Source organism: Echeneis naucrates, chromosome 1 (genome assembly GCF_900963305.1).
Source record: "Echeneis naucrates chromosome 1, fEcheNa1.1, whole genome shotgun sequence".
NCBI classification, from domain to species: Eukaryota; Metazoa; Chordata; class Actinopteri; order Carangiformes; family Echeneidae; genus Echeneis; species Echeneis naucrates.
The window spans coordinates 16,746,875-16,772,604 of NC_042511.1; the positions used below are offsets into that span (position 1 = coordinate 16,746,875).

At 39.7% G+C, this 25,730-nt stretch overlaps 3 protein-coding genes across 8 annotated transcripts; all 3 read right to left on the reverse strand.

Moving 5' to 3' along the window:
- Positions 1-745: 745 nt before the first annotated feature.
- Positions 746-8,783, reverse strand: jpt1a (Jupiter microtubule associated homolog 1a). Its single transcript, XM_029503138.1, has 5 exons — positions 8,598-8,783; positions 7,011-7,153; positions 3,978-4,075; positions 3,028-3,055; positions 746-2,261 (listed from the first exon to the last, which is right to left on the reverse strand). The coding sequence occupies exons 1-5, from the start codon at positions 8,651-8,653 to the stop codon at positions 2,128-2,130; spliced, it is 459 nt and encodes a 152-aa protein (XP_029358998.1). The 5' UTR covers positions 8,654-8,783; the 3' UTR covers positions 746-2,127.
- A 982-nt stretch (positions 8,784-9,765) lies between these two features.
- sumo2a (small ubiquitin like modifier 2a) lies at positions 9,766-12,382 on the reverse strand. 2 transcript variants are annotated; one of them, XM_029501806.1, is made up of 4 exons: positions 12,323-12,382; positions 11,272-11,403; positions 10,922-10,993; positions 9,766-10,258 (listed from the first exon to the last, which is right to left on the reverse strand). In XM_029501806.1, exons 1-4 carry the CDS (start codon positions 12,341-12,343, stop codon positions 10,193-10,195), a joined length of 291 nt encoding a protein of 96 aa, XP_029357666.1. In that variant the 5' UTR covers positions 12,344-12,382; the 3' UTR covers positions 9,766-10,192. The 2 variants fall into 2 exon arrangements, with proteins under 2 accessions (XP_029357666.1, XP_029357676.1); XM_029501816.1 differs by lacking the exon at positions 10,922-10,993.
- Positions 12,383-13,448: 1,066 nt separating this feature from the next.
- On the reverse strand, positions 13,449-25,070 carry gga3a (golgi associated, gamma adaptin ear containing, ARF binding protein 3a). Of its 5 annotated transcripts, XM_029508704.1 has the most exons (19): positions 25,025-25,070; positions 24,318-24,402; positions 24,105-24,180; positions 23,909-24,007; positions 23,694-23,817; positions 23,444-23,547; positions 20,475-20,555; positions 19,940-20,077; positions 19,079-19,160; positions 18,720-18,845; positions 17,962-18,036; positions 17,664-17,876; positions 17,502-17,551; positions 17,156-17,383; positions 16,995-17,122; positions 16,416-16,702; positions 15,557-15,726; positions 15,234-15,344; positions 13,449-14,983 (listed from the first exon to the last, which is right to left on the reverse strand). In XM_029508704.1, the coding sequence occupies exons 1-19, from the start codon at positions 25,059-25,061 to the stop codon at positions 14,873-14,875; spliced, it is 2,325 nt and encodes a 774-aa protein (XP_029364564.1). In that variant the 5' UTR covers positions 25,062-25,070; the 3' UTR covers positions 13,449-14,872. The 5 variants fall into 5 exon arrangements, with proteins under 5 accessions (XP_029364564.1, XP_029364554.1, XP_029364587.1 ...); XM_029508694.1 differs by having other exon boundaries at positions 16,995-17,383; XM_029508727.1 differs by lacking the exon at positions 25,025-25,070 and adding an exon at positions 24,549-24,591 and having other exon boundaries at positions 16,995-17,383.
- Positions 25,071-25,730: the final 660 nt, after the last annotated feature.

The window sequence follows — 25,730 nt, forward strand, 5'->3', positions numbered from 1 at the left end:
AAAAGAAAGTGTTGCAGAGCAGGTTAGTCTTCTTTACTCACTGTATTCTCATCAAACAGTTTTGGGAGCTGAAAAGATACAGATACAATATTTGAGAGGGACTTTCTTTTTTAAACTCTCATTTCCTCCTCACACACAATCAGCTTTTGTTCCAATTCTGCATGGAATGAATTAGTTTTGTGAACAAGTGATCAACATAGTTCTCCTGCTTTAGTGCTTAAGTCAGTTCACACACCGCCAACAAAATAATTCTTCTCTAATATGAAATCAGACGTTACAGGGAGGGAAGTCTTACACGGTGTTAATATGTAACATGTTTGGATAAGAACATATTTGGTAAACTTATTTTATCTTATTATTTATACAAGTGTCAAACACCAAAAGTTGCAGGGCAAAGGTAGAGAGTAAAGATACATTATGAAGACAAGCAAAGCCATGAGTAGAAGAAAGTGAACTAGCAAATTTGACTATTACATCAAAAGCGACACACACACAGTTGTGGACAGTTTGGACATTATCTGAGGCCTCACCAGAGTCAGATAGTTAGATTATCCGCAATGGAATAGCTATTACAACATAATCAGAGTTGCAATTAAAAAGCATTTATCAGGGTTTTTTTTTCACTTCAGGATTTGTTCATTAAATGTATAAATACTTGTTGAAACATCCTAGCACACGAGTCATTGCAGCTTCAGAAATGTTCATTAAAAAAGTCAGACTAACAAACAACAAACACAGCAGATGGTCAAGATTGATTTTTAATGTTCACTTCCACTTGTGCCATTTCTTGAATTCAAATTTCTGCAGTGACTTACATCAAGCAACAGGAAGTGGCATTGAATGAAGACAGCCATGTCTTGCATCATTACGCACTGAAATGAACCACCACAGGAAAGACATTTCGTGAACCTGTACTGCAGGATATTTCTTGTATGACAGCTGACTGACCAAACAGCCATACATGTGACTTGACGAGACAGAAGCAGGAAAGAATTTTGGTTTGAATAATGTGACGTGGAACCTACAAAAACATGTGTATATTTCCAGTAGGCAAGGTCATTAACAAATGTATGTGGGGTAAAACATAGGGGGGAAAAAAAAGGCTGAGCTGTCATAAGGTCACTTGTCAAATCTAGGATGGGTTTACCAGAAACACTCTAGTATCAGGACAAACGACATTCCATTGACATGCAATGGAAAAAAAATAGACCTTGGTAGGTAATAGTGGTATGATCTAATTACCAGAAACCCAACCTTGTTTGATGTAGCCTAACACACAAACAGGCACACTTTAAGAGGAGAATGTACTTATAAAAACACAGGGCACTCAAAAGCGACACTGGGATCACAAAATTCAAGGGCTGTTGTTTATAATATAAAAAAAGGCTTCTTCCAATTGTGTTACCTGACGTAGGCCCTACAGAATATATCTGAAGACAAATGTTTGCATCCTTCAGATTTCAATGACAGAAATTTTTGTAGCTCCTTTTTGGCTCCTATGTGGACAATAATACCATAATCAGTATAAAGATTCCAACTTCATGCAACAACAATACAACAATTGTCCCACACAAAAAAACAAACAAACAAACAAAAAGAACTAACAGTTTGAATTATAAAAAAGAAAATCTTCACAGTTATGTTTCTTCTGACATTCATACATAACAGACCAGATGTGCATGCACGATGGGTCAAAACTGAACACGGTGCAAAAGTGACAGCTTTGTTCTTTGCTTGTGTTCTAGAAACTGTATAATGACCTACAGCTTGTGCTGCTCTTATAAACCTACGGGGATTAAGCATTGGTAGATATGAGCGATGTGATCCTTATACCCTTTTCTCATAGGTCTAATGTATTACAGGGGCAAAGGCAGACTTTGAACCACATACATAGAAATACATAAAGTGCTTCTGTCAAAATAAACAAACAATAAAAACAGTACAAAACAGCTTCCAAAAAAGAGGTATAAAAACAATGCACTTGGGGATGTGGAGGACACTGGTGTCTGTTGGACATCAGGATTCATGTGGTACAGACAAATGGACTGGGGATCCATGTTTTGTGGGGAGAAAAAAAAAGATGAGTTCAAAGAAGAGTGGAGGTAAAGATGGGCAGCTGGCTGAGATTCAACCCAGGATGAGGCTGGACTTGCCCCCTGGGGGATTCCTGCGGCCGGATGGTACTCCTGCAGCCGGCTCCTCAGTCGGAGGGGCTTCTTCCTGCTGCTCTGGAACAGCTTCAGGTTCAGCCGCACAGTTTTCTAAAAAAAATTATAGGAAGGCAAGATAATACAATTTCAATTTGTAATGAACAAGAACTGTGGAATTTTGACACAACAAAATCATCCTCAGTCATATCCTCTAGTTGTGAAAAATGTTTATATTTCTCCTGCTCTGGTCTTATTGGTTGGCAACACAGGTTTACATTTTTTTTGCAACATTTAAATCATCTGACACTGGATTATCCATTATCCTTTTCTTTTGTAAATTATTTTAAATATGAATACGCAGCTACACGTTTGTCTGACACTTCACTCTTGACTTTTGTCAGTTTTGGTTTAACTGGATACCAGTTTACATAAAGTACCATTAAAAATAATATAAAAGTTACTGTAACAACAGTATATTAAAAAGTGAGATTTTCGGGCATGCGCAGTATGTTTATGCGTGTAACTACAGACCACTTTGTTCTCAGACTTTTTAACTCATCTCCAAATCTTGTGTATACATGGGGGAATACATATTCTACATGTGCACATGTACATTTGTACATTATATGTATGATACATTATATCTGTTATACTGTAAAGGTGGCAGACATATAGACACTGACCTATATAATATTTATTTGTTTTACTCCCCTCTCTATCAAGAGCAGATGTTGCATAAATTATGTTACCAAACTACTGTATTGTGCATAAATCTAGAAGCTGGTGGTCTAGAGAGAGATATAACAGGCTATTCAAAAGTGCAAAATTGGCAAAAAAAACAAAACAAAAAACAAATAAAAACTAAACAAATGCTTACCATGATCACGTACAAGATGTTCTCCTTCCTAAGAATTAAAAAAAAAAAAAAAGAAAAAGAAAAAGGAAAAGTTAATGTTAATAGGAAAAAAAACCCCTATGCTGTCAGTCTATAGCATGGCTTTTTTTTATTCCACAGAAAAACATGTGCCAGATGGTGAAATCTAAGCAGATAGGACTTAATTGTTTTTTGTCTGGTAAGAATTTTGTGCCTTTATTATTTATACACAAACAGTGGGAAATTCAGATTAAGGTCAAGAGAGAAAAGATCAGGTCACACCCTCATGTATTGCTGGACAATGAACTGCATTAATGTGTTCAAGACTGTTGTGGCACCAAAGTAAACAAATTACATTCTCACATCTTCGGTACAATCTGCATTTGCCTCTCACATACTGTCTGTGCTGACAGAATAACTTCATATTAACTTCCAAGCCATTTCTAAAATGCTGCTCTTCCAATATTTAATACTGTGTTTATAAAAAAAAAAAAAATTCTTCGGCAAAACTTCCCTAAGCATAAATGATTATCTCTCTGCCGCTTACTGAACAGAGAAGACATGGGAGAGATCATGGTGTTTCTCCTTTGAGGAGTCAAGATTTGTCTAAAAAAATCGCAAGATTTTCTGCCAAGTGCTTCGACAATAAATAAACCTAGTTGGCAATATTGTAAAAGCCCCTTAATAGAAACACTACTGCAATTTACTACAAAAGGGCAACAGCGAACGGGGAACTCAAAAATCAAATGACAACCAGCAGTGGAATGATGATGACTCAGTTTTACAGCCCACTTTCAGTCATGGACTGAAACTGTTAAAGGGCTAGACTAGCCCATACTTGCAGTTTAGCACCACATCAAGTCCTGAAAAGTTCAGGCAGCCCCTCCAAATTGGTCTGATCTCAGCTTTCAGTTCCTTTCTGCTGTAACTCATGATATGGGGCATGATCTTACTGTGGCGTGAGCATCTGCAGAGTGATTGGTGGCATGATTCCCTCCTCGCCTTAGGGGGGCTGATGGCTCACCACACAGTACACCTGTGGGCTTCCCACCTGGAAGAAAAAGGAGGCACAATGACTCAGACAGAAAATTTCCCAACTGCGTTGTAGGAAAAATGGTGCCTTCTAAATTACGCTTTCACATAAAATGTCTTTCTATCAAACAGTCACACTATTCAGAGTGACGTTAACTTTGACAGGACAAATATGCATTCATATCATGTGTGGGGTTTCCCCTAACAACTTCTACACTGTTCTCACTTCACTTTCAATTCTGTCATTTACATATCAATTGTGAGAAGGATTTTTTTTTTTTTTTTTGGGGGGGGGGCGGGGGGCTAAAAGCTTGATTTCATCTGTCAGAACAACGTTATTATAACCCCAGTCAACACCAATTTAATGTAGTGCCTGATATTTCACATTTCGTGTATCTGTTGGATTCATCCAAACCCACAATTTTTCTGTTATATGTGTCTATTCAGCTCATGTATTTGTACTTAATCTAAACCATATATACATATCCATGTGATTGTCGGCATTTGTTATGTTTCCAAAGATCCCTTTGGCTTCATTTTTTGTGAACACTGTGAGGGGATGCCTGTAGCCTCTGTGGTACTTTCACATTTAACATAAATCTTACCTGGTGAACACTTTGAGGCATTCACTCTGGAGCTTTTAATTGGACACATTTGTCAAAAAAGTTCTTTGACATACAAGGACTTTGTTATAATCGTGGATTATATCAGTGGACAGCACATAGTTATAGAAATGTGAAAATATAACTGCTTTGAACGTTGACAGGAAACAAGGAAGTGACAGAGATGCTGATTACTTTAAATGATTTCAGAAGTTCACAGTATTAAAGGTGTGTCATAAACAAACATCATGATGCTTTCCAGAAAGTCAAAACCTTTTTGATCTTTGTCACCATATACAGAACGCTTACAGCAGCGTATACCTGATGCTCGGCAGATGTCAATGTTCAAACATTGGCTATGATTGATGGATGGATGTGACCAGCTGCTTTTACATGGTGCTGTACAAGCCCAAGAAGGAACAACAAGGTTATCAAGTGAACATGAGTGGCCCAAGAGTCAGGCTGTGAAATATGAATTACTGAGACTAAGAACACTGTTACTTTGAAGATGAACCACAAAGAGTAAAAATACTGAGGACAACAGATTAGAATCTCACCCAATGTGAGAAGTAAAAGTTGAAACTGGGAAATGAGACTTTGTTCTCAGCATGAGCAACTATGGCTTTAGCTGAAAGGGGGAAGTAAAAGGAAGAAGGAAATGTCATACATCAGTGTGCTAAAATGTCAAAATGCATTTGGCCTTTAAATACGCAATCTGTTTAAATATCTTCTATAGGTGTTATGTTTTTGACTGATAAGAAGATCAAAATATTATTTTTTACAAATAATTCTGTTCAGATTTTTGGTCTAGACAGTTTTTTCTGGAGTTTTCTTCTGTTCTCAACGCCATTAGATGTGAGTCTGTTAAAGCCATGTGGAGTTATTGTATTTTTGCCAAATTATTTATGTCCAATTATCCATCTTTAAACTTAAACATAATGCAGTTTCAAAGAAAAGTATTTTTGTGTGGGGATTTTGGTGATGTGGTGGTGTTTATTAGTGGCTTCAGCTGGTTTTAACTTCGGCTACCTTAGGACAACTTAGGCTTTTCTGACAAATCTTCACTTAATAATGTTTAGATCTTAAATTGCCTCCATGGCAACCACTGAAGATGGCACTGTTAAATTTACATCTGTCTGTTCTCATATAGCCATAGACAATGTCCAAAGAGGGCCACAGTGGTTTGGTTAAAACATACAATGTTAATCAAACAAAATTAACTCCATGTATTGATGAGCATTTCTAAAATGTGGGGTGGACTATTACCATAATTTCAGGAGTATAGAGCGCACCTGAATATAAGCCGCACCCACTAAATTTAGAGAGAAAAACTGTTTTGTACATATGTAGGCCGCACTTGTTCATAAGCCGCAGGTGTTGGGTATATGGGAGGAAATGCCATATGGCAGGATTTATGTTACACAGAGAGATTTCGCCTTTTCGCCAGATCGATCGACTTTAACTTGAAAGCTGCATTATTTGCATTGCTTCTTGTGTTTTCCATGATAGGGGTGTGCACGAAGCACAAAATAAATGACTGATCTGAAGAATTAAGTGGGGGTGCGTTTAATTTAATTCGAACAATTTCATTGGTCCAGTGAGCTGTTTGGTAATTTCATTGGTTTGATGTGACGCTAAATGTATTGGCGGCATGAAGCGCGTTACACTCGTAAAAATCCATAAATCAGCCGCAGAGTTGTTTAAGCCGCAGGGTTCAAAGCGTGTGAAAAAAGTAGCATTTTATAATCCGGAAATTACAGTATGCCAAGATTATCATTAAAATGGTTGATTAATAGTTAATATTTCTTTGTATGTAAAAGCTACTAGGATTATGACTTTTCATGCATACATGCATCTACATGCATTATTTGCCAAACTGCCTCATCTGTGAAAAAAAAGCTATGAAATGGAGTTCTGGGTGAATTCATTTCAAATGAGATCCCTTATAATAGCTGTTTGCATGTTAAAGCTAACCTTTGTGTGCGCATGGTGCAGGATTGTGAAAATGCTTATAGGAAACAGAGACCCAATGCATTGCTTCAGAATACAAACCTATGATCATATTTTTCCAGATTTAGAGAGATTTTTTATCTTTTTTGATTCTGTTGTTTCATCCAGCTGCAAAAAAACCCCTTCCAGAGAAAACCCTTTTTTTTTCCCAAACACAAGGAAGAACATTTGGTTGCCCTCTCCTTTTCATCATGAATTTTGTGCTCTGGTTTTGTTTTTATATTACACAGAAATTACTCTCTTACCCAGAGACATTATGGTATGCTGCCATAATAAGACTGACGTGAGCAACTGAGTTTTCACAAAGAGGTAACACATTTTTTGGAAAAGAGGCCGATTTACCTGGTGGGTTGTTCCTCCGATTGGCATAGGGGTCCTCAGGCTCAGCGAAAACACTGGAGGCCATCTTGTTTTTTCGGACTGGAGGTTTCTCCTCATCTGCACCAAGTGAAATGTTGGAGCCACCACCAGGAGGACGCAAAACCCTTGAAAGAAAGAAAGAGCAAGAACAATTACTGGCTATAGTGGATGATTTTTCTGGAGCTTCGTCTTTCAGGTCTAAAATGATTCATTAAAAAACTGCCTTAAGACAGGAATGTCAAGAATTAGTCACAGAAAAATTATTTTTCATTCGTTCTTGTGTTAAGAACATTAGTTGTACTGTGACTCATTTAACAATGTGCTAGCCTCTGCCATATCCACATGGGAAGACGAGTTGGTCATACACGAAGCAAAAGGGTTATTATTATTATTATCGTCATTACTAATCAAATTAGCTTTGTCTATCATGTTCCAGTGTGAACTCCATATGATGGCTTCTGATGTTCCAACTGCACTGCATGCTAGGAGTTCCAGCAGCATTAACTTAATATTTACTATTATTTTAGAAATGGTTCCAGCTGTTTTAATGCTTTGTCAAATCCATTTAGATCATCTATGATGTTAGAATTTTACTAATAGCTAAAGGATAATCCAGCCGTTCAGCAACTCCATTTTGTGTACTTGCAAAATGACCTTTATTTCAGACAGATTTAGATAGTAGGGATGACTTAGTTGTGGAGTAGGTGTGTCTCATGAACTGGCTTCAGGTTGCGTGCATAGTAATTGTGGACTTTTCTGAAACAAATGGAAACCTAACACTAGATGCTATCATGCTAGAGTCAATATCGCTGTAATTTATCTTTGTCGTTTGTAAAATTGGCTTTGTTATTGTCGCACTGTGACGGAATTTACCACAATTGGTAATTGTTGAAAAAAAAAAAAAAACTTGAAGCCTGACTTGCTTGATTTAACATAATGAGTTATTATTAGTATTATCATTCAACTTCAGTCATGAGTGTAGTAACAATGGGGTGGCCACAGCCTCAGCTCGGGCTGCTGTCAGGTGTGGCCGGCCGGAGCAGGCCGGATCCTCCCTGAGGCCACATGCGGGGCAGACAGCAGAGTGTCTCACTGCAGCTGCCCGTTCATCCGGCCCTCCGAGCCCCGATCCGCATATCGGATCACTCTGCTCGTTTTCTGACGATTAGCTCGAATAGCTAACGAGGAAATGTTGCACATACAGGCGCCATTATAAGAGGCCTACATAGTAAAGAGGCGCCTACCGTGGACTACCAGCTCGGTAGCATCTGTACAAAAGGAGGGAGGCTGCATGTATGCTAACTCACTAGCTAGCATGAAAAAAGCTAACGGTCCATCATTACGGACGAAAACTGAAAGGTGTGGTACCGAGCTTTATCCCAAACACCGGCCTCTCCTGCTTGTTTCAACCCGTTTCAACGCAGGTAAGCGACATTGAACAGCTGGAGTCCTAATGTAAATAGAAGGATTTGAGATGAAGCCATGTAACGCCGATTTTAAACATCCGTGGATGCTGGACTTCATTGTGGCTAACAGGCTCCGAAGATCCGTCTGAGCGACGCCTTTTACCTGGAGCTGTTTTTAGCACCGGGCTCCATCCCCTGAAAAGTCGTGGTCGTCGTCATTGTCGCACTAAAACTGGTGAAATATCAATCGATCAAGCAGGATAAACACAGATTATTCTTTCGCTGGCAGCACTTCACCGCCTCATCCTTGTCTATCCGAGCCGGTGGTTTCCGATGATGAACCTGTCGCTGCCTCCGATGAGGCTGGACCACAGTCAAGAGAGCTACTGGGAGGTGCTTCACTTCCGCCCGGTTTTTCAGAATAATACACCGACTAAAGTTCCCGGGATTTTTAAAATTTCACAACGGCTGTAAATCAAGTCCCGTCTACATCATTAGCCTGAAACTAAATCACTTAACGTAGTGGGGCTGTTTTCTCTCGCCTGATATTTCGTCGTCAGCAACACATTTGGAGTTTAATTTGAAGATAACGACCATGTTTCCGGTTGTTGATCTTTTATCTCTGGCCATTGACATGGCCGTGCGGATGCTACAGAGCACTTTGAAGGGCGTTTCATTGCTGAATACCTCCCACAAGTGAGCTGCTCCGTCTGTGATCGGGCCATGGCACGTCAATCAAGCTTGGAATCGGATTAAATTATGCCCAGCAATTGTGGCCGAGAAATGTTGACCCATAAATCTCCCACCGGTTTTACATGATGTTATTTGTGTAATCTCGTTATAATAAAGATTATCTTTAATACATAATACTGCATGAAGGACAAAAAAAAAAAGGCCTTATGACCTTAAACTCCAGATTTGACACGGGAACTCCCACTATGTGGAGACATTTGTAGGTCAACTTATTTTTAACTGACAATGTGAGATGTCTTGATGTTGATTTTCTCCTGTAAAATTGTTCCATTTATACAGTTGTTTATGCTGCTACTCAAATGCAACCTAGGACTTTTGCAGAAACATTCAAAGCAATACATTTCAAGTATTCAATTTAGAGCATACCCATCTTGGATTAATGCTGACAATGTTATCAGTTGTTACACATCTCTGGCTGGCTGAAAAACTAAATCCACATTTTTAATTAATATTTTACAGTAGTAGTAGTACTAGTTTACATGCTATTTCAATGGACAACTGCTTGCTTGGAATACTAAAGTATCCATCAAACAAAATGACCAAAACATACATTTAGAAAGAAAAAAAAAAAAAAAAAGAAAAAAAAATCAATTTATTCCATTACTACATTTTCATAACAGATGTCAGTGAATTTAAAATGCAACTGTTCTTGACAGCAACAAAATTCCATCTCAATTACTGAATCAAAACATCAATGACAAGTATAAAAACAAAAACCAATGATTTTTTTTCTTCCAAAACTTCCGAAGGGGGGGAAAAAAATTACAAGCTTTTAATTTCTTCAGCACAATAGAATCACTGCAGCTTACACGTTGTCTACACAGCGCAGTTCAGAAATATTAACACACAAATGACAGTGTGATAAAATCTATCTACACCAACTGTGCTGCTGTCTTCCAGCATTTTGAGAAAGAATTCCACTGGATCAACACTGGTCATGAACATTTGAAGACTGGGCATAGCAAACATGAAAAGGGGAGGTAGGATGTTCATAGGAAACAGTCTTTAAAGAGAAGAGCCTCCGGTTTGTTGTTGGAACACATCAATTGTATCTTCATCCTCCATTTCTAGCTGCAAATTAAAATTCAGAAATCAGTTGTGAGTGTTGTTCTCCAAGTTGTTGCGGTATAGAGAAAAAAAAAAAAAAAAAGACATGACAACTGTAAAAATGTTTATATTAAATTCATTCAGAAGCAAGGAACATATTACTCAACTTCACAGAACCTTAAAAATATTGTTTCAGTCAAAATGATTGCTGCTGTGAAAATGTTTTGGATGTGTCGTGAGCAAAAACATGAGGAAAGTCTTCTGAAGTGTGAGAAGAGGTGCAGATGCTTTGTCGTCTCACACACACACAATTGAACATAGTTCTATTGTGGTTTGTCATGGTTTGTTTTCAAACATGTCTGAAAACAAACCAGTCTCGCTGGTGAAGTGTACTGGCTGATTTATTTTTTGTAACTACTTTTATTTCTAGGGATGTCATGAGCCTTCATACGCAAAAATTATTGTAGCTGATGTAGACATGAAGTCTGTTGACCACTTGTATATCAATTCATGGTTTCGCAATTTTCAAATTGAGTTGGGTGATCTTCAGCAGTATATCTCTAAAACTGTAACAATGACATACAGATTTTATCCAAAAGTTTACATCCTCTCATTCAATGCAAATTCATGATTACAGAAACTAGTTTTGCAGGTGCTGACATGTAAGCGAGCAAAAGTGCACCTTACCTGCGAGGGTGTATCTGTTTCATTGATGGGTTGGCCATCAAATCGAAACCGTATTTGTCTCATCGATAGCCCCTAAGGTGGACAGACAAAAATATAGTCTTTTAACATTGTGGACTACCTTGGGAACCAAATCTGGGAGCCAAACACTTTCATTCTTGTAAAACAACTAGTGACACCTTGTGAAATAAAATGTTACTTGCACAGGATCATATCATAGCAAAGTCAATTCAAGGCAATACACATATAGAGCAGGTCTAAACCAAACTATGCATTATTATTTAATGAGACCCCACAAATCCAGTTATGAAATCGACCACGACCAATGATGCCTTTTAGTACAGTGGTCTCACCTGTCGTTCACAATAAGCTTTCATCAGCTTGCTGAGGGGAGTGTGCCTTTTGATCTTGAACTGCACCACTGAGCCATCCTGTCCTGCCACCTTTAGGTTGATGTGCTCATTGTTCTCCGTCTTCACTCCCTCCTGAGGGATGTGATGGAAAGAAAAAGGCAGAAGCTTGTTAAAACGTGACCTCCAGCACGCGTGATGATGAGCTACCTTCATCTCCATCACACAGCCCCACCAGTCAGAATGGGACACAATTAAACATTTCTGTGGAGTTAATACGCCTCACTCGCTTCTGGCTTAAATCAATGAAGTCGACACTGATTCACGGGTCCAACTAAAGGAAATGCAAGAGAAATGATATTTACACCTCATTCATATCAGCCTGACAGTCTGCGGTTAGTGAATGGAAAAAAGGAGTCATTACAACTTCACCGCTAGCATCTAGCATTAGCATTAAGCAAATCAATTGACAATGGCCTACAACTTTTGGATAATGCCCAACGGCCTAACCAGTCTGGAAATAACACCCAATACAAATCAACACCTTCAATACAGGCAAACAGGGGTCTAGCCGGTGTTGAGCTCAATACAACAATTTCGAGTGGCTAAGTGTGTTTTTTGTGTTTGTTTGTTTGTTTAAAACAATATTTCATCGCGTAAACGTTGCATGTTAAATGTTACTACCGTTTCATCGGCTGTTGGTACCATTGCCTGGACACAAAACAACAATATCCTTTCAAAATCCCTGTGCATTAGTATGAATACAGACAGGAGTATCTAAGAGGTGTGGGTTAAACGAATTTAAGAGAGGGAAAGACCATGTTTATTTCATTCCGCTTGGGTCTCCTGGCACGTTAGCCACGTTAGCTCCCCGTGCTAACTTCGCCCGCTAGCCTGTTACCGGGGTCGCTCCGGCTCGTGCCGTTTGATTAATGTATAATTATATCTGGCCGGCGAAGAGCCGATCACACTTTGACACACTACAGTCTAGAGTCCTGCACGCAGATTGAACACACACGGTAAATAGAGAGTCCACCAAAAACCCGTCCCCTACCTTGGGTTTTTCGTCTGCCATGGCTGCTGCTGTGTCTGTCTGCGCCTGTTCTGCTGCAGCTGCGCTGTTCGGCGCGCCACTCTGCGTCGGCAGCAAAGCTACAGCTGCGCCTCTTCTGCCTGGCGCAGTTAAATCCGCGCAGGCCGAACAGCCGCATCCTTCATCATCAACTTGAACGGAGAATATTTCTATAGTATTACGGCCGCGACATCCAGGAGTGAACAATGTGCTGGAAAGTTAATAAAAGTTAATTGTCCGTATTGTTCTTGACTGTTTCTGTCATGGAGAAATAATCCATGTTTGAGTTGTCTGTTGATTGGTAACTACCCCGCAGATTACATTTTTCACTGTAAAATTATGACTTGGTTTGATTTCCAATATATGACTAACATGTAACCAATTGTTAAAATGCAGATTTGTGCACCAAAAATCAATCATATCTTATATTTTTACTTTATTTTCACCAGTAACAATCATATTTATCCCTAAGATGTGTATAAACCTGTACTTAAAACTGTAGTTCAAACTAGTTTCACAGGCAGCAGCTACAATAGTAATTCGTAATTCAACTAATAAATACATATTTGTAATTACTGAAATATTTGAATGCCAGAACATCTCAGTCATTGGGACCAAACCTCTAACCTTTTTCACACTTGGGTTAAGCATCTCAGCATTCCACCACTGTGATTCTCTGAGTCATTTTGAAATATTTTTACCTTTACTTGTGGACTACTCTACCCTTAATATTTTAATTGGACACTTTTAAAATAAATGCAGTGGTAGATGTATAAATCAAATCTACTCTGCTATCCTCTACCAGCTACACTTTAGATCCACATCAGTGATTACAACCCTGTATTATAACATATGATGTGGAAAAGATTCACACCTACAAGTTGTAATTCAGTAGAATGTTCCCTGTTAAATGTCTAAAATTCTATGTGGAATATTTTTGAGTTGTAGTATTCTGACTTTTGCTTAAGCAAATAACATGACTGCCATTTACAGGCGCATTAAAATGCACCTAAACAATGCTTCTAATTTGTGTCTTTATTAATATTAATCTTCAGAAAATAAAAACATGAAGCCAAAGTGTGTGAAAATTGTAATATAAATAGATCCATCTTATTCTTTATTTTTTCATGCACAGAAATAGGTTTTCAAAAAATATGTAGTGACATCTTTCTTAAACAATCTATGTCAAATAAATAATTCCATAGGAAATATGTAGAGAATCTCCTATTCAGCACTAACATCCTTAAATAAACAAAGCAACAATGGAGTTTTTGATGAAAACATTTTTGGCCTAATGCTTTGACTCAACCACCACCAAGTCTAAACTATTGATATATTTTATTTAATTTCTCAAATAAATATTTCCATGTTTGACATAGGAAAGTCAGACATTAGTGTAACATTTACCATTGACCAAAGGAAAATAACCAACTACCTGTAGCTCGATTTCCACAAGGTCCAATATCCAAAGTAAGGGCAAATGAACTTAATACCTTTAAGATATCTAGCTTAATAATCAGCTGGCCGGCACTCCAGTACATCTACTTAATGAATAGAGTTAATTTTTACCCCAGCTAAAGCTGTTTCTGCCAAGTTCAACTGGCAAATGTTTATGTGACAAGGCTGCTGTTATTCAGCAGGAATTACATTTATACACTAAAACACCAAAAATTCACCCTGTTGTTATACAACATATTATTAAATAATCAGTATAGGTGTCTTGAGCCATTATGACTAAGGATTTGTGCTTTGTCTTTGCAACACTGAATTTCTCAATCATAAGAAGTGTAAAATAGTGTGTGAAATATCACACAGTAAGTCAACCCATACAAGACCTTCCTCCCCAACCCAAATAAATAATACTTTTGAAACAATAAATACTAAGAGTAAAAACTATAATAAGTCTGACCTATATGAACTCAAACACAAGTCAAAGTAATCAGTATTAAGTGTGCCCATCTGAGTTCCTACTTTTTAACACCAGAGGGCTGTCATATGCTCTAATTCAATTTGTTCAGCACAAAAAAATTTTACTCAACATTGACAGCAAATCATGTGAAATGCTGGTTGTGATCACATGTTCATTAATCTTCACGGCACATTTTCGCTTAACATTTAGACTGCAATGTCCCCAAAGAGCAAGTATTGTTCAATTATGTATCATATGACTGTGGGATGGCAGTAAACAACAACATGAAAATGGAAGCAATTGGTTATAACAGTATCAACTTCATACTAACTTCCCACAAAATCATTATCCACATCCAGCCAGTTCACATCATTTGCTATTGCACCACACTGACTCTGACCTCTGGAATTATAGTTAATTACAATTAAGTTGTATGTACGCTACAGGACTTTGGCTATTTCAGTGAAGCTCTCAAGAAGAAAAAAAAAATCCTTCATACTCTGTTCCACTTAATTTTACATTCTTCGGATTACCCCTACAATACTGCCACTTTGACTTCTGAGTCGCTATGACAAATTAAGAAAGTTGTCTTGTGTCTGGGCATCCAAAATGGGTGGGTGGGGCTATAGAGTCCCCCATCTGTCAGCAGGCGGGAACTCATTCACCTCCCCCACTTCTGTGAATGGCTGCTCTCCCAGCATAAATGTCAGTTTGTACCTCATCCGAACCTTCTCCTATGAAATAGAAACACAAATATACACTTATTTTGACAGTTTGCTGGAATACACATCTTAATGTTTTATCTTCAGGGCATACTGGTTGGAATGGCTAAGAAGCAGTAATACTGTCTGTATTGTATGTGTGCTGTTGGTGCTATAGTGTCAATATGGTGAGTTTTTTTTTTTCCTTTTTCAATGAATACTTATTTAATGCATTCATTTATACATAAATGAGCATCAGACAAAAGCCTTGGATGATCTTTACCTTAAGTGGATTGGCAAGCAACATGACTTGAGTGATGGCAGCAGGGGGAAGGATTGGATTAAAAGTAGCCAACTCTGTTCCTGAGGGTGGCTGCAGTCTCACTTTCATCGTCTAGAAAATTGGCAGACGACAGATGTACATTAAATAAAGAGGTATTGATCCATTTAAAATGTATTTTTTTAGAAGCAAATATTACATTTGAGATCAGATGAACATCAGCAAAAAGAAACAGCTTTGAATACAAAGGCAGACTGTGTAGCTTCCTATGTAACAATGATACCACATGCACATCACAAAAATTAACCAATTCTACTTTATGTTACCTTCGGTACAGCAGCCTGAAGTATAATGCCTCTGACAGGATGTGGGGCTGTGTTAAGCATTGACACCACAATCACCAGGACATCAGGTCGGCCTGGTGGACAGTTGGTGGCAAAATGCAGCAGAACGCGGACACCATTTTTGTCATATGCGGTCACAGGACACACTTTACCTAAAATAAAGACCAGACACAGGAGGGGGGAAAAAAAAAACAACTTTAAATTTCCACAGACATGAAAGCAGCATGAAGAAAACTCACATTATAATTATCCTCTCTCAAGGGTTTATTAAGGTTAGAAGATCTGGTAAGACTTCAACCATAGCCCTAATCCCTGAATTATCTATTTGTGCTATGTCCAACCTTTTTGTGATATAAATACAATTTGGATATATTGAAGTTTTTTTTAATGTAAAATATTTTATGTCCATAAATGTGAAGATTTGATACAACTTTTGGACATGACAGTAAACTGTCTGAATGTCTCTGTCTTTTGCCTCATTGTTCAATTTAAAGACACCATTGTGGTAAGATAAAATTAATACATTGAGAAAATTATCAGTAATAATTATTAATACAATTCTAATAAGAATAATAATAAAAACTGCAATGACATAGCCCATAACAATTTTTGCCAATGTCTCACAAAACCTCTGCTTTTAATAAAAAGATAATAAAAATATTACAGTCCCTAATTACAAACCATGGAGACATGAAGTAGACCAACAAAATGGCATGGAGTGAAATCTGGCTCGAGCTGATGTAATTTTTTCTCTGTTGCAACTTTTCTTGTACACTAGATTCATTAAAATATTTGAAATTAAGACTGCACACCAGCGTAAAGCCCGTTTCTTTCAACGCACTTGGCTTAATGGAGTCCAAAGGGACAAAGACATCGGCCAAGGAAACTTCCTGCACGGAGCCTGCTGTGGCCTGACTCAGAGGGAGGATGGGGGACAGAGAGCGTAACAGAGGGCTGCCATCTGCCTGACTTTTGGCCAGTGGGGGAGTGGAACGTCTTTGCATCCCTCCACCAAGCATTGAGGTGGCTGTGATGGAGGAGACACCGAGATTTGGAGACAGAGTAGCAGGAGTGCACAGATCCTCACTTTTGACCAGCAAGTTCCCAAAATCCATAACACCAGTTGTTCTGTTGGGATAATCCATATGTTTTAAGACATCACAGATTCTACACAGTTTGCATGACAGTTTACATATACACGCTGACAAGTTGATATAAGAGAGGGAAACAGAAATAACTGGATCCTCAAATTTTAAAAAATAAACTTGTGTAATTAGATTTGGCAAATGTTAGTGGAATTGGCCCAGAAACTTTAGAATGACATGGCATTTCTGTTATTGGAAGATTAATGGTGCATGTCAAAGATGTTATGTGTAACAGACATGTGCTCATCTATATTCCTGGTACAAGTATTACTTACTTTTTTGGACTGCCAAGATCTAGCAAGGCAAGGTCTTGCAGATTGTCATGAAGAGAAGATGGAGGAGTGTGGGAAGCTCTAGGTGAAGTGGAGATTTGTGGAGTAACATGGCCGGCTGAGGGAGCAGCCGAGCCCATGCTGAATGACTGAGGAAGAGCAGCTGGGGCCATGGTGGATGATGCTGAACTGACAGACTGTGGAAATGTGAGTGCTGTCACCGAGACATACTCTGTTGACATGACAGGGCCAGGGAAGCTTATGGCAGAGGCAGTTGTAGGGCAAACTGGGGCTACTGTTGTAGACAGGGCATCTTGAAAAAGTGAGGGCGTAGAAACTTGTGTGCCCAAAAGCGAAGCACTTTGAAAATGATGCAAATCCTGACTGGAATCCTGGAAAATAGGATGTTGGAAAATGTTGGAAGTCGTATATTACTTGAAATTAGGAAGAATAAGTTAAAATAAATTTAACGATAAAATGTAAAGATGACAATTTGTTGTTATACTTTACATGTGTTGGTGGAGCTGGTTTACTTGCAGCAGGAGCAGGTTCATTAAGGCCTGGAAGTGAACACAAATGGATGAAAGCTTGTCAAGTCTGTAAGTAAACAGGGTTGTCCCAAACAACAATTACTGCTTTTATTTAAAACTTATGATTTATACTGCATGTTACCTAAAAATAGTAGCTCTTCATCCAGCAAGGAGAGAGCTGCAGAGGGTGCAGTTAGGCTTAGGGGCGGACGATCAGTCGTAGCAGAACCACACAGCAGGTCAGCAGGAAAAGACAGAGAAGATGCTTGGGGTTGTTGCTCTGGTGGAGAGGGAGTCTGGACATCCAGACCCACCAGGTCTATCAGAATCTCTGACTGATTTGTATGGTCAGCACCTGACAGAGGGAGTGAAATATCTGCAAGTAGGCAAAGTGCTATGTTTTCCTTTTCAAATATATTATACTGAAAATATTCACATACTAATCAAAATGCTGTTCTTCACAGTGGGCAGTTTCCAACGTTTTGTTATATTCACTGTGAGGCTTTTGCCACCACCTGAACAAAGTTGAGGGGATAAACAACTATTTTGTGACTTTCACAAATTTTGGACATGACAGTAAGTGACTTTCAAAAATGAAGACGTGGGTAGCACCACAGATATAGTTGTTCCCCAACACACTGTCCCGAGTTTCTAAAGGAGAAGTAATTTTTTGTAATCGTAATGAAGATGTATGAAAAAACTAAATCAGAGAACAAAATTATTTTTGTTTGGTTTTCTTTTCACATAATTTTCTTTTTCCTGGTCCATTTCAGAGCAGCAGGTTGATTTTGAGATAATTATACTATATAAATATTCTTATTTTAGTCATTAGTTTAGTATGTTTGAGGCAAAACAACAACAAACCTGTTTATACTTAAACCGAGGACATTTGGGGACATACTGCTTTGACAAACCAGTGAAATCAAAAGGACATTATCTGTAGAAAACTAATTGGACTAGTGTTTATAACAGTAAGTTAAAACAGTCTGTTCATTGCTAAATATTTCAAGACATTCCCCTCTGCCAGTTTTGTCTGTCTTCTCTATCTTTTATTATGGCTCTGTGATGCCCAGAGTATATTTCTCAGATGAGATTAACACAATTGGTTTATATATAAAACACACTGACTTTCAGAGCAATTTAAAATATGTCACAATCTGATGCGCCATTTTTTACAGTCCTTCCAGTTAAAATTTACCTTGTTTGACTAGGGTTTGTGTTTGTTGTGCTTCTTGAGTCTCTCCATTGATTGTCTGTCCTTCCACAATCTTCTTGTAAGAATTGATGACTTGGGAAAGGTCATCACTGGCCTGCAGGATGTCTCCTGAAATAGATTTTCAAAGGTGGCAAGGGGGTTCAGAAAACTGTCAACATTAATAAACATGTTCGCGAAATGTGGGATCACTGTGAGGAGGATGTCTTTCAGCTTAGTGGCCATTCTGGTCAAAATCATCGTGAGGCCTCCATCTATGAGTAATGGCATAGTAGTATACTATATTCATGTTAGCAAGAGCATTTCATCAGAATCATGTCAAGTCAAATAACAGGATTTCTCACCCAGGTTGTTGTCATTGTCCTCAGTCTCAGTAGCAAGCTGAACAACTGTTTGCCTAAGTTTGTCGCAATCTCCGTACAATTCCTGGGAAAAAAAAAAAAAAAATTAAAAAAAGCTGAATATCCACATCTTGAGCATCATTCAGAAGATAAAAAAAAAGAAACTGTCATTCGATGTAAATGTTAATTACACAATGTATTTGCTATAGACTCATTGCATCACAACTGTGAAATGTATTCCCTTTCACCCTCACTTTCTAGAAGGGTATTATGTTTCAAAACCTTATTGCTGATAAATTACATTTTGGGTTTTACTCTGCCCTTTTCTTTGCCCTGAAGTCAGGGTTCTTTACTGGGATTTTTATAGTTGTTTCTTGCTCTGGACCATAGCCAAACTGATTGTGATGGTAACGATGCAAACGCTGCTGCTAGCAGTTATTAACCTAACAAAGACATCATCCATTGCCTTTTGCAAATTAGTAATTTAGGTGAAACTTGCTATTCCTTCCTGTGACAACTGTAGCCATTCATATTATCTGGAAATGCGAGGAAAAAGAGGCTTTTTTCTATTCCTTAATAAAAGTCTCTAGATCGAGGATATTAAATATGTGCCACTTTTTGTATGCTGAGCATGTTAATCTGTTTTGTATTGGCGTGATTTTGTGAGTATGCACTTTTCTATTTCATGAAGGACCCTACTTGTCTCAGAATAATTTTGCAGAACAGTATTATTAACAGCAGTTTATATGCTACTTCAACAAGTTCTAAACTTTAGTAATGTTTTGAAAAATGTCAATTGGCTCTAAAGGTTTAGGTAAATATCTTCTAAAAGACAATTTTAACCTTATCTTAAGGCAAACAAACCCCAATTAGCTCCTTGTCTCCATCCGTGGAGTCTTCTGGAGTGAAGTGAGCAAGCATCTCATTAAGGAGTTTGACACTGTTGTTAACTGCCTCCAGTATGTTCTTCTGCTTTGTCACTTTCTGTGTCCTCACTTCATCCTGAGAAAGAAAAACAAACAATAAGAGTTCTTGATAGAACAAAGTATCCAGTACAAATAAGAGGTGGCTTTCAGAAATAACTATTGCAATTTGCTTCCAATTTCTCAGAGGAAAGGGTGCAGGAACTTGGTCTTAACCTCCTAAGACCCTGCATCCTCATATGAGGACATTAAAATTTTTTCTTCGCCATTATACTTAATTTTCCTGAACTTAGACCCGTGAGCCTCATTCATGGACTCTTGTGTCTGTCATCATGTGGCTGCCAAAGCACATTACAAAGATCAGTATACAGTTAAAATGGTCACCTAGTCCCGCCAACATGCATACCATATAAAAATTCAGGTCTCAGGTTAAATAACAATCACAATCAGAACATTTCATTTTGTCACATACTCACCTCCGTGACCATGTTTTTAATGAGCCGATTGGCCTCTTGCAGATCTTCTGGCTTTTTGCTCTTCAGCAGCTCCGCTAATCTCTGCAGGGACAGGAAAAGCATAAAGAAGTAAACAAGCCTGTTTCCCACAGAGCATCCAGACACAGGCAACAAAGCCGAGCAAGCTCCTAGATTCAGAAAAAACTACTCCCAGCTACAGGTCAACTGCAGTCAACATAAAGCAAACATGCATTCATGACCTGTTTTGGTCTGCTGTGGTCAGTGAGGCAATGGAGTGAAAAGTGCAATGAGACCAGTTTCAGTACGTAAACGCACATAAATAATGACCCATTTTTAATGTGATATGTGACACCAGAAAACCAATGTGCAAGATGCAAAAGCAAGAGTGGCAATTTTGATCATTTAAAACCTATCAACTAAAATTCCATCAGAGTGGCAGAGAGCGGCGACTGTTCATCCCAAAGGAGGCAAACTCCACCTCAATCAGCCAGTTCAGGAGCATTGCGCTCTTGAACGTCGAAGGGAAGATCTTCTTCGCCATCCTGGCCAAAAGGTTAACAACGTACCTTACAAGCAATGAGTACACTGACACCAGCTGCCAGAAAGCAGGAGTGCCGGGCTTCTCAGGATGTGCGGAGCATTCTGCAGTAATGTGGGAGCAGATCCAAAAGGCAAAAAGAGAGAGAGGTGACCTGCATGTGGTGTGGCTAGGCCTTGCCAACGCATACGGGTCCATCCCCCACCAACTCATTGAGTATGCCTTGGGCTTCTTTTACATCCCTACCAGCATTTGTGCCCTGGTGACCAAGTACTTTGCAGACCTCAAGATGTGCTGCTCTCATCAGGACTTCACAACATGCTGGCAACAGCTGGAAGTAGGTATCGCCATGGGATGCTCAATCTCTCCCATTCTGTTTGTCGCAGCCTTCGAGATCATCCTGATAGGGTTGATCAAACTACCAAAAACGCGCAGCTTGTCCCTTAGGAAAGGGGCCAGAAGCGACCATACCATCTTTGTTGCAGGCGGGGAAGAGATCCTGTTGCTGGCAAGTCAATCCATCCGAAGCCTGGGCCGGACCTACACAGCAGACCTCTCCGACAGAAAGGTGGGGGAGAGTGTGAGGAAGGAGGTCGCGGACGGCCTGGCCAGGATCAATTAGAGCCAGCTCCCAGGCAAGTATAAAGTATGGAGCTATCAGTTCATACTTTATCCAAGGGTGATGTGGCCTCTGAAGATCAGTGAAGTCCCCTCCTCGGTGGCAGAAAAAATGGATAGGCTAGCAAACTCATTCATCAGGAAGTGGCTGGGACTGCCGAGATGCCTGTCGGACGTAGGCCTCTTTGGCAGGAACACGCTGCAGCTGCCCTTGCGATCCATAGGCCTGGGATATAAGCAAGGAGAAGGTTCAAACGGTACTGGAGCTGAGAGAATCCACTGACCATCTGGTGAGAACAGCTGGCTCCCAGGTACGAACAGGGAGGAAGTTGAAAGCACAGGAAGCTGTCGACACAGCCATCAGCAGGCTGAAACATCGTGAGGTAGTCAGCAGAGTCGGCCTTAACGTCAAAGCGGTTGCTCAGAGCTGGCAGGGAGGCTGGACGACATGGGAAGGAGGTCCCTGACATGGTCTGATCTGTGGAAGATCCCCCAAGCCAGGCTCAGCTTCCTGATCGTCATCAAATCATCAAAATCCTCACACCTGGCAGTGCTTGGTCCATGAGGGCTGACCTGGGAAGGCAGCTACAATTCCCTAGGGAGATCACTGAAACAACGCTCCGGGCAGACCTGATCATGTGGTCAGAGCCACGCAAGACCATCCTACTGGTGGAGCTCACTGTCCCGTGGGAGGAGGGTATGGAGGCTGCCAACGAGCGGAAGCACTCCAAGTATACAGACCTGGCGGAAGAATGCAGACAAGCTGGATGGAAACCCATCTTGTGCCCTGTCAAAGTGGGCTGCAGGAGCTTTGTCGGGTCCTCGACTGTTCACCTGCTCCATGACATGGGGTGCACAGGAGCAGCATGGCGAAAGGCCATTAAAGAACTGGCCGAGGAGGCAGAGAAAGGCAGCTTTTGGCTGTGGCTCAGGAGGAAGCAAGGGAGTTAGGGGTCAGACAACATCTAGGGCATCAGCAGGGGGTGGCAAGGAGAGATCCTTGCCATCACTCTGCCACCAGGAGATGTACTGGGGTTAAAGGAGCGAAACATCCATGATCGGTGGTCCCCAGCTGATGACCCACTTAAGCCCAGAGAGGTGTCCAGAGGAGCACACTTGCACCAAAGGCACCGGAGGAGGTGCGACAGGCAGCAATGCCCAGCAGGGTCACCTGTATCTTCTTAAGCCTGTACAAAAAATTAAAGCATGAATGTATAGCCGTATGAAATGCTAGGTAACTGAAAAATGCAATGCAAATACAGGAAAATTACTAATTAAGAATAATTTGGCTAATTTAGCTTACCAATAAAAAATGGACACAGAAGATAGCAGCTCTTTCCAAAAACATTATGTTTTGTTTAACTAGTTGAAAATTCTAGTATAGAACAGGCAAGTAGGAGTTTTAAGGAGAGCAATGACCTTGGATTTTTCTGGCATAGGTGGAGTGACTTCCCAGACCAAAGCAAACAATCCCATTCCTGTAGCTTCATATACAATGGACGTATATTAGAGTAGCATAAATTTTGTCTTGTTTCAAGGCCATTTCAAACCACCACCACCACCAGGCTAAAAGACAGTCGATGGTCTGAATTTTTTGTGTTGGTATGAAGACACTCAGATACTTTGATCACAGAGACAAAAAACACTGATCACATATATATAACAATGTTATATATTAGAAATAATAAATGTCAATTTTAAATCTGTATTATGCTGTTAAAGACATGTACTCACAGATGGAATAAAATTAGAGAATCGTGTGCAGTGAGCGAGTTGTAGTATTTACACAAACTGATTCCAAAATAATTCTGACCTTACTCTTCTTCTCGTCATCAAACACAGGATTCTTCGGTCGGGGAGAAGGTGATGGAATCAGTGTCGTATCGGGAGGGATTTCTGGGTCAACTGCAACAATACCTAAAATAGAAGAAACAGGTTGAGAACATCAAAGTGACAAATTTATAACTGTTTGATGTATTATTTTTGGATGTCCCGTTAATGTATTTAAAAAAGTACTGTGTCTTCTCAGAACAGACAGCTGTTCTAACGGGCTGGAGTCTCACCCTGAGACTTCAGCATCTGATATGCTTCACAGATCTTTGCTTCATCTGGTAGAGACACAGTCCAACTATACAGCATCTTGATGACTTTTGACTTCACTTCTTCTGATACTTTGTCCCCTAGGTACTGAAAAACAACAGATGCACCACTCAGAAAGACACCAAACATCAATTAAATGAACATATTCCCATTAGATATGGTTGTTTATGTTGCTTACTTTGGGTGAAACCACCTTAATCATTTCATTTAAGAACCTAAATTTCCCAACTTCATTGTGAAACCTCCGACCACAGTTCTTCATGCAAGCCTCAAGAACCTACAGTAGGAAAACAAGTTGAAATTAAATACCTTTAAATTCTGCAAGATTATACTGAAAAACAACGGTGTGAAGTGCTCATGATCATCATACATACTGTTAATGCTTGCATTGCCTCCCATTCCTGAGGGGACTGAATCTTGTGAGCCAGCAGTCTGACAGATATTTGTGGGCTAAAAAGATGTCAGAGAGGCAAAAATCAGCACTGATTCAGTTACAACAGCTATGCAGACTGTGTTATAATAAGATCCACGTGTTTACCACAGTGAGGGTGGGAGAGATGGGGCTTATTGAATGAGTGTGACCTTACCCTTCTAGCTCCTTATTGATTTGGTCACAGAATCCCATTATGTACTCCCAGTCTTCCTGCCTGTTGGAGGGGTTAGTGGCTTTGTCTGAAAGAAAAGGAGGTTCAGTTTGTAACGAACATGCACACTCCTGTTTTTTCAGGTTGTCAGCTGTATGGTGAGGTAATGAAGGCTGGAGAGTAAAGATTGGCAAAGACTCGGATGTCTTTGTCGAGGGGAAAAAAAAAACCAACCCAGACAGTTGTTATCCAAAGTTTGTATCTCATCGGACTATGAATTCCCTCTCAACTCTCCCGGGAAGTCCACTGATCTACTTTCTTGTCCTTGTCTTTCACGTCCTGTTTGTAAGTTAAATTGACGCCTACAGCTGTTTGGCCAACTCAGGGGAGCAAGTAAAGCACGCTAAGTGGCACCAAAAAATTTAAAATAAAGAAACAACAAAAACGCATTAACTACACGTCTGCAAACGCTTCAGCCTCCGATCCGTGTGTCGACGGCGAGAAGTAAACCAAATGCCGAGGCTGGTTTTTTAGCTGTCTGTGTTGGCCGCTTTCTGTCAGCACAGGTGAAGCACCGCGAAGCTTCTCGCTTAGAGTCAGCGTCCTGTGAGTGCAGCTGATGTTTTGGTCCCCTCCGATCAGGCAGTACAGAACTACACGCCGTCAACGCCAATAAACATGGTTAAAGTGGAATTCCAGCGCCTACTTACTAAGCCAGGACTCCAGAGACTCTCCATCCTGCGCCATGTTTGCAGCTCTGGGGCAAACAACGCGTGACTCCAGCCGTGCTGCCTTCAGGTGCTGTCGGACATATGGCAGTCGTTGCTGTCACGCACATCGGCTCTCTTTCTTCTCCTTCTGAAGGGCGGTTTTGAACAATTAGACGTCAAGTCGCCAAACACACAGCTTAAGTTAGTCAACAATCACACGTCCTTTTGTACGTGCTTCGATCTTTTAATTTGTCATCGCGCTCATGCTGATTTCACACTATTTGAGTATGGATAAAATAATAACCTCCCACATGCACTGGAAGAAGTTGGTGTTTTTGATCAAATTAACAGCTAATGTTACTGAGATATTTTCATTTCATCTCACAGTTACTTTTATAGATACTAAATTTAGTAGCTGTGATGCCATGCAATGTACCTCAATGATAGATATGTATTCTATGCAATCCAGGCCAAAAACTGCCTGCATCAGTGGGGAGCAGCTCAGCTCACAGGCTGGTGTCCTTGAAACTGAACTAGTTTAAGCATTATAATATCCGATTAAAGATATTTGCGCTGCAAAACTTTTCATGTTAGCCTTATATTCCTTCAGACTTGTTATAAGGAATCTTACCATTACATTTCAGGACAAATGTAATCGAGGTTATTAGCAATATATGTGTGTCATATCTAGAACTAAACAAAACAT

What these genes read in the sequence shown, in the direction of transcription:
- gga3a (XM_029508694.1), bottom strand. Translation starts at nt 25,061, where the DNA reads ATGGCGCAGGATGGAGAGTCTCTGGAGTCCTGGCTTA. An exon ending in GAGACAAGGAGCTAATTGGG is followed by an intron (nt 19,161 to 19,939) that starts GTTTGTTTGCCT and finishes TTTTTTTCCCAG; the next exon opens with GAATTGTACGGAGATTGCGA. An exon ending in AACCAGCTCCACCAACACAT is followed by an intron (nt 17,384 to 17,501) that starts GTAAAGTATAAC and finishes CCTATTTTCCAG; the next exon opens with GATTCCAGTCAGGATTTGCA.
- jpt1a (XM_029503138.1), bottom strand. Translation starts at nt 8,653, where the DNA reads ATGACGACGACCACGACTTTTCAGGGGATGGAGCCCGGTGCTAAAAAC. An exon ending in CTGCAGATGCTCACGCCACA is followed by an intron (nt 3,056 to 3,977) that starts GTAAGATCATGC and finishes TTTAATTCTTAG; the next exon opens with GAAGGAGAACATCTTGTACG. An exon ending in ACATCTTGTACGTGATCATG is followed by an intron (nt 2,262 to 3,027) that starts GTAAGCATTTGT and finishes AATTTTTTTTAG; the next exon opens with AAAACTGTGCGGCTGAACCT.
- sumo2a (XM_029501806.1), bottom strand. Translation starts at nt 12,343, where the DNA reads ATGGCAGACGAAAAACCCAAG. An exon ending in AAGCTTATTGTGAACGACAG is followed by an intron (nt 10,994 to 11,271) that starts GTGAGACCACTG and finishes TGTCCACCTTAG; the next exon opens with GGGCTATCGATGAGACAAAT. An exon ending in AAACAGATACACCCTCGCAG is followed by an intron (nt 10,259 to 10,921) that starts GTAAGGTGCACT and finishes TTTAATTTGCAG; the next exon opens with CTAGAAATGGAGGATGAAGA.